At 40.7% G+C, this 18,291-nt stretch overlaps 1 protein-coding gene across 1 annotated transcript; it reads left to right on the top strand.

The window, feature by feature from the left end:
* The first annotated feature begins 7,588 nt into the window (after window positions 1-7,588).
* LOC142836134 (putative ankyrin repeat protein YahD) lies at window positions 7,589-18,289 on the top strand. The gene is made up of 6 exons (XM_075950145.1): window positions 7,589-7,842; window positions 10,715-10,832; window positions 11,545-11,718; window positions 12,299-12,405; window positions 15,617-15,678; window positions 18,249-18,289. Exons 1-6 carry the CDS (start codon window positions 7,589-7,591, stop codon window positions 18,287-18,289), a joined length of 756 nt encoding a protein of 251 aa, XP_075806260.1.
* The last annotated feature ends 2 nt before the right edge of the window (window positions 18,290-18,291 follow it).

The following is an 18,291-nucleotide window of genomic DNA, read 5'->3' on the forward strand; positions in this document are numbered from 1 at the left end:
GCATTCTGTTCTGTTTACTCCACCCACCTATGTTCTAACCTATCAGGGCCAAACAGTTTCTTTATTAATTAACAATTACCTTCCTCCATCATCCAGTTATTCATCCTCACCTCTCACCAACTGCCCCATCCACTTCTTTCTCTGTAGCTTCCCACCAGATGTGTGCTTTCTCACCTCTGGCTGTTTGCAGGTACTGCCTCTGTCTTTCTGGCTTACTTTGTCTTCACTGTTCTCCACCTTAGAGCCTATAGTGCTGGCCCAAGTCTGACACATAAGCCTTCTGTGTGCTCCAGCAGTTCCCTGTACTACATGTACATAGAATATGACCAGTGTGGACATGCTGTCCATCTATTTGGTAGGGTTATATCATATGGTTGCTGAACAGTGGATCATTTCGTGAGTCTACTGCTTGTCCTAGTACATGGTTGTTGACTAGATAACAATGGAAAACTATCCAGCATTTAGGTAGATGATGACAAAGTCTGGGTGCAAACATAAGCATATTGCATTCTTCTCATTTTGTAATGTAGGAGTACTTACATAATTTTATTCTCAACTATGAGTGGTGCTCTCAATCTGCCCTACTGGCTTATGCTAACCTATTTCTAAAGCCTTTGAGATTGAGGATATTACTCGTGCTTTTCTGTCTAGGTTCTGCTCAAGTACATCCTTGTTCCTTGTAAGCACCTCCTTCAGGATCAGTATGCCGACATTCACAATCTATGTCAGGAAGAATGAAAAACCTATAGAAATTTTAAAGAAAAGCATTTTCTGAATGCTGACAAAAATTTACTAAAGTGTTTGCATATTTAAGAGTTTTCTATTAAAATACATTAATTAGAAATCATTCATTTAAAACTCTTTATGGCATCAGTAGCTTTCTGGTGGATTTTTAAGGTGGCAACCAGTCTACTGCCCAAGTGCTAAATATTATTCATATCACTAAATTATTTGGTAGAGAGAAAAAACAGTTGGTTAATGGTTTACCTGCATTTTCTCCTCTGTAAAAATTTTATGCTGATCCCTCACCTACCCTCCATTAACTTCTCATAGTTCCACATAGAGGGATGGGACCTTATGAGCCTTTCTCAATGAATGTTGGAGTGGTGAAGCCCCAGTATTATATAGCTCTGCTGCAGGAAAACATGGCTGCATGGAATTCCTGAGTGCAGTCATTGTGTCCTCTCCTGAAGACCCAGTTTCCAGCAATTCTCCCCCAACTCTGACTTTTACACCCTTTCTTGCTCCCTCTTCTACAGTAACACCTGAGCCTTGGGTGCTGCTGTGGGGGTTAATTTTTGCCAGGTTGACACAAACCTAGACATAATGTGGGAAGAAGGAGGGAAATTCTCTGTTACATTTTCCTGTAGGCAAGTCATTGAAGACATTTTCTTGATTAATGATTGATGTAGGAAGGTCCAGCTTACTGTGGGTAGCAGCAGTCTGTACAGATGGTCCTCATTCCCATAAGAAAACAGACTGAGAAAGCCATAGAGCACAGGCCAATAAGCAGTGATCATCCTTGGCGCCTCTCTCTCTCTCTCTCTCTCTCTCTCTCTCTCTCTCTCTCTCTCTCTCTCTCTCTCGTGTGTGTGTGTGTGTGTATGAAAGATGAAAGATAAGGTGGAGGTCAGAGGACACCATCAGGGAGTTGGTTTAATTCTCCTATTATGGATTCCAGGAATGGAATTCAGGTTATCAGGCTTGTATGGAATATGGTCTTAGGTGCAGAGCCATTTCAATGGCTTTTTCCCTTGTTTTCTTTCCATTAAAAATTAAAAACAGAAGTGTTTCTTATATTTCTCTCCCTCCCTAAATAAGCAAATGCTTGTAAAATGCTAGCTAGTAAGGAAAACATAGGGCTGTGCATGAGCTTGGGGGTAGTGTGAGCTTGCCTCATACATGGGTCCAGAAGAAATCATTATATATCCCCTGTTCTTTGATTTATTCTCATGTGTTGTATATAATCATATATAGGCCTATAGGGAATTTTCTTCAGAATTTAAGATTTCTTATAACTCAACACTAGAATGACAGCCCAGTGACACAGAGGGCAATAAATGGATCTGAAGAGAAATGTTGTTAGTATTCAGGTACACCCTACACAGCACCTCACACCATCTGCCTGGCTATATAGCAAATGGTATCCTGTCCCTTTAAGAGACCCTCCGTTCACTCTCAGTCTCTCTAGTGCTCTCCCTCTCTTTCTCCCTCCCCCCTTCTGTTGTAATATGGGCGGCGGGGTTGGTTGCGTCCCCAAATCCCCAGCCGCCTGGCTCGGCTAGCTTATGCCCCAAATAATTACACGGACACTGTATTCTTTTAAACACTGCTCTGGCCCATTTCTAATAATCTATGTAGCGCCCCTAGGTGCGCTTACCGGGAAGATTCTAGCCTAAGTCCATCCTGTGTCGGAGCTGGGGCATGGTGTGCGTCTTCCCTGGAGCAGGTAGCATGGCGTCTCTCCTGCGTCTGCTCCGGAGAGCGGAGCTGTGGAGTCTGAGCTCACTTCCTCTTCCTCCCGGCATTCTGTTCTGTTTACTCCACCCACCTAAGGGTGGCCTATCCAATGGGCCTAGCAGTTTCTTTATTCTTAGCCAGTGAAATCAACAGATTGATATATGACACTCCCCCATCACTTCCCCTTTTTCTGTTTAAACAAAAAAGAAGTCTTTAACTTTAACATAGCAAAATTACATATAACAAAACAGTTATCAAGTAAAAGTTACATCAGAAACATTTATACATATAACAAAATTGACCGTAAATCTCTATCAATAAAGCAAAATCTATACTAATGCAAATTATTCATGTCTATATCATATCCCCCTTTAAATGTAAAAGAACATTTATAAACTATATTTGGGAACATGGGCGCAGTTTTTTCTCTCCAAACTGCTTCCTGCTGAATGGGGGCGTCGTTAATTAGGTCTTTCATGGTATAACCTGTGTGCTAGTTTCATCTCAGTTGGCAGTTGAGCAAAGCAATTTTCTGAAGATGTTCACAGCAACCCTTCAGGAGGACGTGGTCCATCATACCAAATCGGAATAGAAGAAATCCATAGAGTCTCTTCCTCTGTGAAAACAAAAGAAGAATCTCTTTTCCAAAGTATCATATCCTTAGATCCAAATTCTGAAATCATAATACCCTTATATCCATTCTGGTTTAGCTTGGCAGCCCATGTAATGAAATGTCTCTCTGTACTTAGCTCCTTCACAGTCAAAAATTTTAAAGAAAACACAATGTACATAATCCAGACTCTCTGTGAATTTTCCATCTTTACGCGGCTTATTTTTATTTATATCTATAACTATCTGTACTCTGTCTCTTTAAAGACTTTACCTCTTTTTTGTTTTTTAAATCATCAACTTTATTCTCTATATTCTTTTTCTTCTCTCTCTCTCAAGCCTACGTACATTCATCCAACAGTGTGACTCGTTTAGTGGTCTGAATCTGTCCTATTGTGAATCTGCAATTTTTTTACTATCCAGGAGCACTTTTGATTTGCACCTTTAAATCACTAGGCGCTTAAGAATCTAAGCTGCGACATTCCTAGGTTAACTTTTTGCTTTTTGAGTGTATATCTGTAGACCAGGCTGTCTTTGAACTCTCAGAGATCCGCCTGTCTCTGCCTCCCAGGCATTGGGATTAAAGGTGTTTGCTACTACACCTTGAACTCACAGAGATCTGTTTGTCTCTGCCTTCTAGGCACTGGGATTAAAGGCGTGTACTACCACACCTTGAAGTCACAGAGGTCTATCTCCCTCTGCCTCCCAAGTGTTGGGATTAAAGGTGTGTACACACAACAACTCTCTTCCTTTTTTTTTTTGTTTTTTGCTTTAAGAACTTCAACTCTCAGCTTGCATATATTTTTAACACACTTTAAACCATTCAGAAATTTTCTCTGTCTTTGAATCTCTCTTTACTGTATATCTCTCTGTTTTTTGACCACATGAGTCTTTAGTTTACCAAGCAATCTCACTCAGTAGGACTAAAGGCGTGGCTTTGACGGCTAGGTCCAGTCCATTCCTTAGCTTTCCAGCCTCATGGCGGATATACAGGCTGCAGCCATGATTATAGCATTTCAAGGTCCCTGCCAGCCAGCCAGCTACAACAGACAACACTCAAATCCTCTCTCGGTAGCCAGCCCTCCTGCCTCAAACAGTCAGAGTTTGCCCTGGCAGGATGGCCCAAAAGCTGGCATTTTTAAACGGCACAGCTTTTTTCCTGCTATGGCTTAAAACCGAAAAGCATGCGTTCAGCTTTTCGTCAACACCGTTTAAGTGTTTTGTGGCAGGACCTCTTAATGAGCCGCAGGGTTTTGCAGCTAAAGCTGAGTCAGGAAAATTTCAAAATGGAGGACGTACCATTTTGTGCTAGCTCTGGGGCCGCCAGGTAGGAGCGGCATTCAGCACTTTAATTCTGAGACTGAGCACGCAGCACAGAAATTCTTTTCATCCAAGTTACATCCAAATCTGACACGCAGAGCACTGTGCAGTCTGAAAACACGTCTCTGTAGGGCGGCAGGAATCCGCCATGCTCTTCCGCCTGCCTAAGCCTGATTCTGCCTTCTTTCCAGGAGCAGGCGGGGAGCTCTGAGTCATTGTCAAGGTCTCAGAGCACTCTCCTTCCTATCCCAAGCGGGAACACAAACATAAAGCCAGAGTTTGCACTGGCGGCACAGCCCCAGGAAGCCACGTTTTGAAATGACACAGCGTTTTTTCTGCTGCTGTTGCCGAATCAGGAAATCTCTCTACAGCAAGCCACCAACAAACAGCAAAAATCTGTGTTAAATGCTCTCTCCCTTATTTTTAAGCCTTCTCAGGTTTTTTAAGTGGGTTTAGTTAGCCACACGTCTGGGCGCCATTTGTTGTAATATGGGCGGCGGGGTTGCGTCCCCAAATCCCCAGCCGCCTGGCTCGGCTAGCTTATGCCCCAAATAATTACACGGACACTGTATTCTTTTAAACACTGCTCTGGCCCATTTCTAATAATCTATGTAGCGCCCCTAGGTGCGCTTACCGGGAAGATTCTAGCCTAAGTCCATCCTGTGTCGGAGCTGGGGCATGGTGTGCGTCTTCCCTGGAGCAGGTAGCATGGCGTCTCTCCTGCGTCTGCTCCGGAGAGCGGAGCTGTGGAGTCTGAGCTCACTTCCTCTTCCTCCCGGCATTCTGTTCTGTTTACTCCACCCACCTAAGGGTGGCCTATCCAATGGGCCTAGCAGTTTCTTTATTCTTAGCCAGTGAAATCAACAGATTGATATATGACACTCCCCCATCACCCTTCCCTCTCTCTCTTTTTCTCTTTATCCCCCACTGAGGCAAGCAGGTCTCCTCCTCTTTCCTTCTCCCTCCTCCCTCTCTCTCTTTCTCTTTCTCTCTGTCCCTTCCTCCCATCCCTTCCTCCCTACTACACCTCCCCTTTTAATAAAACTTTGCACTCAATCTTCATCTACATGGCATACTTGTCTGTCCCTTACCAGCTGCGGGTTGAACCTCACCCACATGCTGTGGGACCTGGAAAGATTTCCAAAAGTCCCACTGGCACACTGGAAGATGTTCAACACCATCAGCCGTCAAGTGTTGCAAATCAAATTTCAATGAGATGATACTTGATATCATTAAAATGGTTAAAATACAAAAGATAAGTCAGTCCTGGTTTCACAGCTCTGCAATCCCAGCACTTGGTAGAGGTGTGTGTGTGTGTGTGTGTGTGTGTGTGTGTGGTGTGTCTATCATATATGAGTTTGCAGCTGGACAGCAAAATATGGTCTAAGAATTGAAAAGTACATGTTGCATGCTGAGGATATAAGTCACAGGGAAAGCACTTGTCTAGCATGCACAGGTGCTGGGACATATGTGAGAGTGTAAACATACCAGAGAACAGGAACCTGCTACATTACTGCTAGTGCAACTACTAGCAACTGAGCGTTTATATATATAAAAAAAGGAGATACCCCAATTACCTACTGCTTGATGAGTAGGTAAACAAAGGGTGGTGTGTTAATACAGTGGTCTAGTTTCTAGTCATGGAAAGAGGTAGAGAAAGCATACATCCTATAACATGAATAAATATCACAAACATTGAGTTGAAAGTAGCCAAAGGACTGAAGAATGAGACGCTTCTTTATTAGATGATTTGATTTCTCTTTAATACCCAGAATGAGACACTTGAAACAGAAAGTTAGATTGGTAACTAATAGGTGGTGGGGGTCTGGAGAAATGAAGAGTAACTGCTAATGAATAAAGTGGTTTTTCTCAAATGACAAATTATTTTAAAAGTAAATAGAATAATGGTTGCGTTATTGTAAGAACATAGTAAAAAAAAATACCTACTGGGTTATATACTTTAAAAGAGTAAACTTACTACATAAATGTATTACTTCTCAATATCTACAGATCACATTTCATGTCTATGTATGTTTTGTCTGCATATATGTATGTTCACTGTGTGCATGTCTGGTGCCTGCAAAGAGACAAGAGGGTGTTGGATCCCCTAGATATAAATATCTGTGAGCTTCCTTCCATTTGGGTTTGGTTATAGGTTGAAAGGTTTGTGCTGAGAGGTATTGAGGACTACTTTTCTCCTCCAGGGGCATGTAGAGTACCTTCCAGTACAGTGAACTGTGGTTAGTAGGTGAATAATATAGTTAGACACCAGCTCAACTTCTCCATATTCAGTGACAGAAGTGTTCCCTCAAGAGACAAGACCTTAACATCAGGTTGTGTGAGCAACCAAGAGCCTTGGCAATAGCCTGTGCTATTTGGTGGTTTCCATGGGTCCCTTTGGTGAATGACTCAACAGGCTGTAACCTGTTCCTGGCACTGGAGGTTTAATTTGGTGGCACAAGATATCTAGTTGAAGTCTTCACTCCCCTGTTGTGTTTTGTCTCCCTGTGGGTTCCTTTCACATATGTAAAGGAAGATTCCGGGATAGTCAGTGTCCATATAGTTTTTCAAAGGACCTTTAGTATTGGTTGTCCCTCTCCATTTTCCTTCCTTTACCTTTCTGTCCCATCCCCCTTTCATTAAACCATCCAATTCTAGTTTTCCTTAATAGCTAAATAACACTATAGACTTTTTTCTTTCCTTTCCTCTCCTCCCTCCTGGTCCCTTACTAGGTTCCATACCTCTGTGGGTATTCAGATTGAAGTTCCCATATCAGAACCGTAACATCCTTAAAAGAGAAAACATACAATATTTGTCTACATGTACTGAGCACTGTATGCTTTTGACGCTGGAGTCTGACATGGGCACGCACAGAACACAACCTCGGTGCACAGCTGCTGAGTACCATTGTGAGGTCATAGCGCATCACTATGCCCCTAGAACTGTGTTGCTAAGAGTGACTCAGAATTCAGCTCACACTGAACCAAGGATCTGCCCAAGCAGGACGCTTATTTGGTTCAGTGGGGAGTTTTTACCAGATTTTGAACGTTTACTATTGGGTTTGGGAGGGTGGGGTTGGTTAAAGGGGAAGGAAGGGAGGGGTAGTAGGCCCGTGAGGGCCAGGAGGGCCAGGAGGGCTGGGAGGAGGGGCGGGGTTATCGGGAGGGCCAGGATGGCCTGTAGAGCCTTGAGCATTAACATGCAGGAGGATATGGAGTATGATGCCCTAACCATTCGGGCCCCTCAGCGGTCTCGCTGGTATACCCGCCTGTGGCCCGCATGCCTGGGTCATGGGTGCCTGGGTAGAAGACAGCAGCGATTTCCTTTGTACCTAATTGGGTACGATCCCGTGGGCCGATTCCAAAGGGCGGCCAGTGTGGGTGATGTCAAATTAGTCGAGAGATTGATCAATGCCAGTGGACACCATGTTAACGAGTGCGACCGGAGGGGCAGGTAATGGGGCTTGAGGAGGGGCGAGGGGCAGGAGGGGCAGAAACTGTTGGGGACAGTCAGGGTCTACCAGGGAGAAACATACCTTCCAGATCTGCAGCCTGTGGGAGGGCAGATGTCATGCTTAAGGCTCTTCTTTCATGGAGACCTCTGGGTTTGTACCTGCTTTAAGCTCCTAGGCACCTGAAACCTGCACACCTTGGAAGGGCAGCTCCGAGGCTTTCTTTAAGAGAAGCAAAACAAAGAACTTCAGTTAGTTTACAAATCCCTTTACATTGTCTCTTTTAGAGCACTTTATTGAGGGCTGTAAAGGAATTTAGCTAAGGAAACCATATACATCTTTTTATGTGTACACTTATAATTTTTTAGGTTTGAGTGTTTTGGCTGTATGTATTTTCAGTATACCACACAAGCATAGGAAGAGGGTGTTGGATCTCCTGGAACTGGGGTCATGGACAGTTGTGATCTGCTGTGTGGGTGCTAGGAATCAAACCCAGGTCCTCTGCAGGAAAAACTAGAGCTTGTAAATGCCAAGCCATCTCTCCAGCCCTTTAATGTATATGTTTTAATGCTATGTTATATGCAACACAGAAAATTGTATCATAGGATAAATTTTCACATAAAAAGCCAACTCAAAGCCAAAAAAAAACCCAAAGAATTAACAAGAAACCTTATGTCTGTTTTATGCTTGCTGAGGGATTTCATAAAGAAATTTTCAACTTGAACTATAACTCTGTCCCCTGGCCCCTTATATACATGTTGTGTGTGTTTTGGTAAATACATGAAGGCTAATGGTTGACATTCTCTTTGAAAAATTCTTTTCATCTCATTAAAAAAATCATATGTGTGTGTGCACCTGTGCCTCACACATGCCAAGCAAGTGTCTGAAGGTCAGAAGAGAACTATTGACAGCTGTGTTCTGCCACATTGTGGATTCTGGGGATTGAACATAGGCCATTGGCTCTGCCAGTAGGTGCCCTCACCTGATGAACCACCCTGTGGTTCCTCCACCTCAGCTTTTTAGACAGATTCTCTCACCAAAATCCCCGCTGTGTTTGACTGATTGTCTTGGAGTATACTGATTGACCTAGACTTGCTGGCAAGATAGATGTGGGGATCCTCCTGTATCCACATCTCCAGCACCAGTTTCTCAAGGTGCTGGGGGTTCCGAAGTTGGGGTCTCAGGCTTGCAGGGTGAGTGATTTTCCAACTTAGTTGTAACAATCACTGCAGCCCTCTTTCCTAGTCCTTGTTTCCTGTTTCTCACTAGATTATAGGCAGGAAACAATGACCCTCAACAGTAGATTCTCCATAGCTCACATGCTTCTTGATCATGTCTGTAGTTGTGAGGTTATTTAGTCTATAGTTATTCAGTCTTCCAAATTAGAGCTTCATACAAATAATAGAACAGTAAATTATTGTTTCAAAGTATTTTTGCTTAATAAGTATATTCTTTAAAAACACTGAATTTTCCAGCTGTATCTATCCATTCTGCCAATCCACTTATTCCCTGCATGTAACTTAGATATCTACTGTACAGCATACAAACCTACTAGCTCTCAAGACCCTCTCATTCTTAAGATATTACATTTCTCTGTTCAGTCAGCTTTCCTGACGTTCTATAAATTTAAATATTGAAAACAATGAATGATGCTCAATTGAATCCCTAGTAATTTTTGTCTTTAAACTTTTTGAAAATCAAAGCAAGGGAGCTATGATACCATGGGTTATCTCCTTCTGGATAGATTTAATAAGTTTTGGTGCTAATTCATGGAGGTATAAGGCAAAGCCATTTGCTACTACCTGGTGTCTATATTAACATGGACATTTTGTCTATTGACTGAGGACTATGTTGTGTCCCTGTTGGCAGCAAATATAGAAACATTAATTCTGGGCAAAGAGAAATGCAAAAAAATAAAGTATTGATGACTGAAATTTTAGATTTTTGTTTGTTGTTATTGCTATTCTAAATAGTTTACATTTCATAGTCTTAAGAGCAGAAATTTACATAGATACATGTGACCTTTAGATGTGTCATGGGCCTGTGGATTGTGTCATATTTCATTGGATGTCAGGCACAATGGACTGCATGGTGACCTTTTATTTTGTATGGTAGCAAAGTAAAAAACATCGCCAATTTTAGTCATAAAATATCATGAATTATAAGTGGCAGACATCAGCGATGCTAAAGTGTGAAATAAAGAGTAAGGTGGGTGCGGTGGAACTGCCTGCATTCCTACCTACTGGGAGGATTACCAAATTCAAGGCCAGCTTAGGGAATATAGTTTTAAAATATTGTAAAGATACTTGAGTAAAAACTTTCACATCTGCAGTAGGTATAATTCTGCTATTTCTCTTCATTGAAATATTCTGTTTGTTACCATTAGGAACAAATTGTAATCGTATTCAGCAACACTGAGCTGTCAGGTGCTGGAAGCATTTGTACGTGCTCTTGAAGATGTGAGTTGAAGCGTCACAGCAGCACTGTGTAAGAGAGCTGCAGTGTTGAATCCCCATTCTACAGATGGAGAGATTGATTTGTGGAGTTCATAGGAGGTCTATGTTGTAACTAGTAACCCTCGGTGATTAGCGTAGGATTCAAATCCAATCTGAGTTCAATCTACTGGGCATTCTCCTGTTATCCAGAGAGGCTGCTCTGAGGAAGGGTGAAGCTTGTGATAGAGCACTCGCCTTGAATGGGACAGGCATGCGATATATGCCTAGCACAGAAAATGAACACCTGAGTAGAGAAATAAGTAAATAAGAAAACTTTAGTTTCTTCTTTTACATCAGAAGGAAATGCACATTGGTGTCTACTTGAGGGTGCCTTTACATAATAATCTGTAATTTCCTAAAATGTCCTCTCAATTTGTAGGAGTCCACTTCACTACGCCTCTGCCCATAATCATCCTAATGTAGTAACATTGCTATCATCCAACGACTGTACCGATATTAATATGAAGGATGACGAAGGCTGCACGCCCCTAATTAAGGTAGCTATCGTGAAACACTTTTGGTATAAAATGGATTAGAAATTATCCTTGTTTGGTTTTTGTTGCTGTGATGAAACACTGGCCCAAACCATCTCAGGAAAGGAAAGGTTTATTGGCTTACAATTCCACATCAGTCAGTCATGAAGGGAAACCAGGTCAGGAGTTCAATCAGGACCTGAGGCAGAAAATGAAGCAGAGGTCATGGGGGAATAATGCTTTCCCGAGGCTTTTTCCAAGGCTTGCTCAGATATCTTATACTACTCAGGATAACCTTCCCAGTCATGCCACCACCCCTAAGAAGCTGTGCCTTCCCAGATCAACCTTAATCAAGAAAATACTATACACGCTTCCCAGAGTCCAGTCTGGTGGAGCCAATTCTTCAAGTGAGATTCTTTTTTTCCAGGTGTCTTCAACCTGTGTCAAGTTATCAAAACAAGCAAATGAACAAGCAACCTCCCTCACTACAAAAAAGGCCAAACAGTGCTAGTGAAATCCTTTAATATCTAGGTGTGGTGGCACACCTCTGAAACTCTACCACTTGGAAAACTTTGGTGGGGAGGTTATGAATTTAGGAATGTCTGGTTACTTGAGAGGGATAATATGCATGACCTAAACAATTGGTCTCATCCAAGGGTAACTAGTCAATGGAATTGTTGTTATGCTTATTAAAGTTCTTGATTTCAGTGTCTCTTTCTTTATCCAATACCCACAGGCCGCCCAGCGGGACAATTTAGAATGCATCTCTATTCTACTCAGGCACGGGGCTGATCCCCACATTGTAGATGCCAATGGCGATGCTGCCCTCCACCACGCCATTTGCAGAGGGAACATACCAGTTGTCAGTAAACTGCTGGAGTATAATGTAGACATTAAAGTCAAAACAGAGGTAAGAATCATTCAACTTCATTCACAATGTACTTCTAGCAATGACACTCAGATCACTTTCCATATTCTGAAGCTCAAGCAGTCTCACTGAATCTGTTCAGAGTAAAGCATTTTTTTCAAATCTGTTTTTCATAGTTTTGTAGGTAACTTAAAGGAACTCAGCACAGCACATTTTGTTTCAGATTTGGGCTTTACTTTAAAATTCAACAAGTAAAGGACTTGGGCCCACACATACTTCACATACACACAAACAATAGAAAAAATAATTTTAAGATAAATGTCTGTAGAAAAAACAGAAATCTATCTCCATGTTTTAGGATAGGGGCAATTGAGCTCTCTATGGAGCTAAGAAACTTGGAACCAGCAAGTGTTTGTGGGAAGTTCTGGAAATAGTGGTGTTCACAGGCATTGTTGGACAGGGAAAGATGTTTCAAAGGAAAGGGAAGCCCTGTGTGTGTGAATCTGCAGCAAGGGCTGAAGGAAAATCTATCCCTTTGTGACTCATTTTGTTTTCAAAATCTGTGATACATTTTTCATTTGAAAAGCATGTCAATTTATAAAATGAAATTTTTCCTTTACAGTATGGTTTGACACCCTATAAACTCGCTTTGTTTGAAAATCAACTTAAAATGGCGGAGTTTTTAATTGAGAATGGTGCAGAAGCACCTTCGGAGCTTACACCAAATAGGTACCGTTTCTTTTTTACAATCTTAGTGTTGTTCTTGAGGGTGTCATTGCTTAAGTAATGAACACTAAAATGCTAGAGGGAAAATGGCTTCAACTCATAAGCATATATTGAGAAAGACTAGCTCACAGGGAGTGTGAGCTGGAAAAGAGACTGTTCCAACATAAACAAAGGAACAGTGTGTACCAGGGCTCAGCTTCCCATTCAAAAACAAGTGATCATTTCTAATCTGATTTGATTGGCAATTTTCTACTTGTTAAGGCAACTTCACATTAATGTTGTTTACTTTGAAAAGTGTCAACTTTATTATCAACACTGAAATGTATAATTTTATTATTTTTAGCCTGTTCCTTATATATTTTCTTCTTATATATGTTCAACTTAAATATTTTTTTCAAATCATGTTGTCTCTTTGATCACTCACTTTGCTTTAAGTGAATTTGGGTAAGCAAATAGTTTAGGGTATCCATCAATTAGATGATATTACCAGATGCTATTATTTTCCCCTGTCCTGTCTGAACTATCTTGACACTGTGTTAGTCAGATGTGAATCTGTACACCCAAACTCCTGAAACAGCTAATCTGGATAGGGACACTTGTCCAAAATGAGTACAAAGAACTAAGACTCCATTGAGAAAATGCCTCCATAAGATCTGGTTGTAAGGCATTTTCTTAATTAGTGATTGATGGATAAGGGCCCAACACATCATGGGAGGTGCTGTTCCAGGGCTCATGGCCCTGAGTTCTATAAGAAAGCAGAATGAGCAAGCCAGTAAGCAGCAGCTCTCTTCCATGGCCTCTATAAGTTCCTGCCTCCAGCTTCCTTCCCTGTTTGAGTTCCTGCCCTGTCTTCTTTTAATGATGAACTATGATGCAGACATATAAGCCAAATGAATCCTTTGGTCCCCAAGTTCATATTGGTCATGGTGTTTTATCACAGAAATAGCAGCTCTAAAATGGACACTTGGTATTTAAGATGATTTCAGCATTAAGAATTAAATGATTACCTTTTTTGTTCATACATACAAGTTTAAAGTCAGATGAATTAAAAAGTAAAGCCCGTGTGTTGTGTATGTTTTTATTGAAAATACACTTTGGACATACCATATATTCTAAACATGGTTTAGCATCCCTCATCTTCATGTACTTGTTTTTGTGTCAGAGGACATGCATGCACTGATATTCCCAACCAAGACACAGTATAGCACTGTGTGATGGCTTTGTCTTCCATCTTATTTGAGGCATTTTTTCTATTTTTATTTGGCACTTGGCCACTTACTCCAGGTAAGCAGGTTGGGAAGCCTCTTTGGTATCTTACTACCTCCACTTTCTTTGTACTATAAAAGTGCTGGGATTATAGATACCTTACACAGTGTCTGACTTTTTGTTGAATTCTTGGCTACTGTGACAATATGTATACCCACTGAGCCATCTATCTGGCTCTAAAACACTCAATTTTTTTAAAGAAGACTTTGTGTCTAAATTAAAGAGGTGGCTATAAGTGTATTGTTATTAATTATGGAACTAAGGCTTCTGAGTGCAGAGCACTTTCAATTAAACCTCTAATCCAGTTAGAGGGCCTGTGTTTCCCTCTTAGAAGAACCATTTGAGGTCATTTATTCTTCCTTTAATACAAGACAGACAGAAATTTGTAAAGCTGGTACTTTTGAAGCAAATAATGCTTGTGACTTTGACATGGAATAGCACAGTTTTAGGAATTCACGACTAGGAACATGTCTCAGGAATAAAGTACTTATCACACAAACCCAAGATTTCAGAGTTCAGCTCCTCAGAACACAGAAAGGGCCTCATATGCTGTGTGCATCTTAATCTCAGGGAACCTTGAGGGACATGGGAGATGGAGACAGGAGACTGTCTGGAAAGTTATACTTTAGATAGTCTTGCTTTGTACAGCTGTTAACAACAAGAAACTCTGCCTCAAAACTAAGTTAAGAGGCAAGGACTGCCAGTCAAGGATGTCCTCTGACCTAAAAAAACATGCACTAGGATCAACAGACACAAATGCATACACAGATGTGAACAGGAACGCATATCAAATATGAAGATGAAAAAGTAAGTTTAGGTTGTTGATCTAGTAAGACTGGGGATCATTATCTGCTAAAAAGACATGGGAAATAGTGGTCAAGTTTGAAGGTTTTCTTAGTTTTCTGGCGATCACTTCAGCAGCGGTGCTATTTTGGACAAGGTTCACACTGCAGGTGAAAAGTCCCCATGGCAAGTTCCAAGACTGTGATGACAGCCAAAGCAGAAACTAGGAAAATAAAGCTGCTGGTCCAAAATATACTGGCAATAGGCCCTGAAGTACAGCAGTCTTAGTTCTGACCTGGGAAGAATATAGCTGACAAAAGAGTGTTGCTTTTCTTGAGTTTGGAAGCTGGTCGTGAGTTACAAAGACTCAGGATTACACAAAAAGGCTTATGAACAAAGAAACAGCCAGGCGGTGGTTTCAGCATTCACACATGAAAGAACTGTTAAAACAATTTGAAGGTGCCACAACTGTCATGGCTTCTAAGAATGCAGGCAGAAGGATGCTTAGAAGCAAAAAAAAAAAAAAATACTTTTTCACATACTGACCACTTAGAGCATAGTACTCAACAAAATACCTCCAAAGAGTTCTGACAGATAGGACTGTGGGGCCTTAGGGACAAGCAGACAGATGAGTGGAACAGGAACACTGACACCACGAGCATAGAAATACAAGGTTACTGGAGCATTCAAAGCAAATCTATGGAAAAAGCACTGCTATCATTCGTGTGTGTGTGCAAGAGAGAGAGAGAGAGAGAGAGAGAGAGAGAGAGAGAGAGAGAGAGAGAGAGAGAAGTGTTTTAATCAAGAGATAATTTTTCTCTGTTTCTTCTCTTTGAGGGAAGGTGGGAAGGACAGCAGTCATTAATCATCACCAACTGTTGAAGAATTAGTATAGAGTTCTTAGGCTGGGCCTTGTTGCCCACGCCTTTAATCCCAGAACTTGGAAAACAGGAGGCACAGAAATCTCTTTGATTTCAAGACCAACATGATGCATATAGTGGGTTTAAAGTAATCTGGACTGCATAATGAGACCTGTTTCAAAAAATTATTTGTAAATATCTAATGTGAGATACATTAGGGACTCAAAAATAAGGAATTTAGAAAACATGCTAAGTATTTTTATATGACTAGTTAAATGATGATCACTTTTAAACATATGTCACAGTGGAGGAGCAGCTGCAGTAGAATCAGAACAATCAATGAAAACGTGTGCCAACTCCAACGAAGGTAAGAATGACTCCAACTGCTCCTACTTTCCCTAAAGAAAATAAGGAAGAGTAAAGATTTTAGATCCCCAAAAAGGAGTTAAGGAAATCCAGTATAAATGCAGTTCTGTGGTTTTCAAATATTCTGAAAAGTCAGAATTAAGAATTTATTTCAAAGAACTTTCAACTGTGAAAATATATTGTCAAAACATTGCTTATTTTATATTAATGCTGATATCTGTACTGCCTTTGAATAAAGGAGAAATCAACTTTACACACGTGTCCTCCATAGTCACATTGCAGCAAATAGGATTATCAGAAATACATATTCTCCTTGAGTTTTATGACAAAAGTCTTGTATTTTGTACTGCATAACAGTATACAGGTAGGTGTCACTAGAATGTAATTATGTCACAAACCAACCTCAGTAATCAATAACTTTCATTGAATAATTTCCTACCTTATGATATAATTAAAATCTTCTGACCTCTTTAATGTCTGTGCAATTTCTCAATTTGGACAGTTTTGTCCTACTGTATAATTGTTTTCTTTAGAAATCTCCCATTTAGGGGTGAAAGCTTCATTCTGTAATGAATGTATTGAGTTTATGAAGACTTATCAATCCTGACATGTTTTCCTTTTCTTTTTCTTCCTTCCTTCCTTCCTTCCTTCCTTCCTTCCTTCCTTCCTTCCTTCCTTTCTTCTCTTCTTTCCTTCTTTTTTGTTTTGATTTGGTTTTCTGAAGAGCTAGACATTGAGCACAAGGCTTTGGGAGCATTCTAGGCAAGCACCCTACCCATTATCCCTACCTTCAGTCCTTTTCTCTTTAGTTTTTCTTATAGAACATGGTAAGGGTGAATATCATTTCCGTGCTGCAAAGAATGATTCAGGAATAAATATTGGAAAAAAGCAGAGTGTAGAAAATGACATCATTCTGTATTTCAAAGAATTGTCCGCTTCTCCATTGAGTCTGGAGAGACTTTGTGGCAGTGGCAGGAGCGCCACATAGTATTTACTTTCAGTAACTCACATCACAGTGCCTTTTATACCTCAGTTGCCAGTGGCAACCACACTAGGTAGAGAATCCAAAACCCTCTTCCCTCAAGAGGTAAGATGAAGAGAGTCAATATTATTGTAATGGAGACAGCTTTGTGTCACTGCATTATGAAGTTTGCTGTTCATGGCATTTGTGGTGGTGAGAACTGACTGAGGCCTCCTGCATAATAAGCATAGGCTTTCCTGCTGAGCCGCAATCCCAGTCCACTAGTTGGTGGCTCAAATGACCTTCCTGAGTCATGAGGAATGCTTAAAAGCACATTAAGTTTCTCTGACTTTAATCAAGACAAAAAAATAAATGAAGGTTTCATTTCATTTTTGTTTTCTTATGTTTATTTTGGTTTTGTGAGACAGGGTTTTCCTGTGTGTTGACTTTGAGCCTAACCTGAAATTCATTATGTAGACAAGGCTAAGCTTGGAATTACAGAGATCTGCATGTGTCTGGTACCAAGTGCTGGGATTAAAGGAGTGTACCATCACTGCCCAACTCAAATGTTTATTTCTAAAAGCAAGCTGCAAGTGTCTAGGGAAGGATTCAGTGAGTTTATTGTTTACATATGTAAACTTGTACAATGATCCTATGTCAGAAGGAAGCCCATGGAATTTGCTGCTGCAGTCTCACAGCTTCTTCTCTGCTGATCTCTCACCTTAGGTAGAGCTCGGGGTTATTACTACCAAGGAAGGGATCTTTCCAATAATTCTTTTCAGGGGAGATGATGCCTGCTTTCATGAGCATCCTTTAAGCTGCATATAAGGCTGGGAACACAGATATAACTAAGGAACTTCTTCCCTCAACAGGGATGAGGAGAGGAATCCTGTTGCACTCCCTTGAGCTGTTAGGTAAAAGTCTTTGCCCCTCTTCTCTTTCTTTCTGTTAGGTTATACCCTGATACAAAAGACAAAAGCCATTCATGAAGTCCCAGTGGTAGCGTTTTGTACCATAAAATGAACAATTTTAACTAAAAAGCTGAACAAGATTCTTTGTTTCCCTGAAGAACAAAAATGTGTATAGGCTCATGGATTTTTTCTTCCATTTTGATTCTGTTGTTTTGTTTGTGAGACACCATCTCATTGTTAGGTAGTTCTGGCTGTCTTGGGAATCACAGGGATCCACCTGCCTTTGCCATCCATGTGCTGGGATTAAAGTTGTGTGCCACCATCCAGACTCTAAAATTTTTCTCAAGTGTCATTATCCCAAAGTCAAACAAGAACCATAGAAGCTATTCTGTGACACAGTCAATTGATGCTTATACTGGTAAGGATGCTACTCTCCATCTGTCTGAGAGAGATCACTTAGGATCATCTCAATTGTTTATGGGTGGGTGTTTACCTTTAGGTATTATGCTTGTTAAATTTAAGTCTTCTTTGATTTGAAATATTAAGAGAATGAATGAATTCCCCATGAGGAAATTTCTTACAAAGGAGTATTTACTCTAGAATAATCTAGATTCATCTCAAAAAATTATACTATTTGCCTAAGAATTTTATATGTTATATTTCTCTAGCATTGTAATGAATTAATTTTGATTTTTTTAGAAGAAAATTTCAGCACTGACATAACGCCTTCTTCCAGGTAAGG

This window comes from Microtus pennsylvanicus, chromosome 15, assembly GCF_037038515.1.
Source record: "Microtus pennsylvanicus isolate mMicPen1 chromosome 15, mMicPen1.hap1, whole genome shotgun sequence".
Classification (NCBI taxonomy): Eukaryota; Metazoa; Chordata; class Mammalia; order Rodentia; family Cricetidae; genus Microtus; species Microtus pennsylvanicus.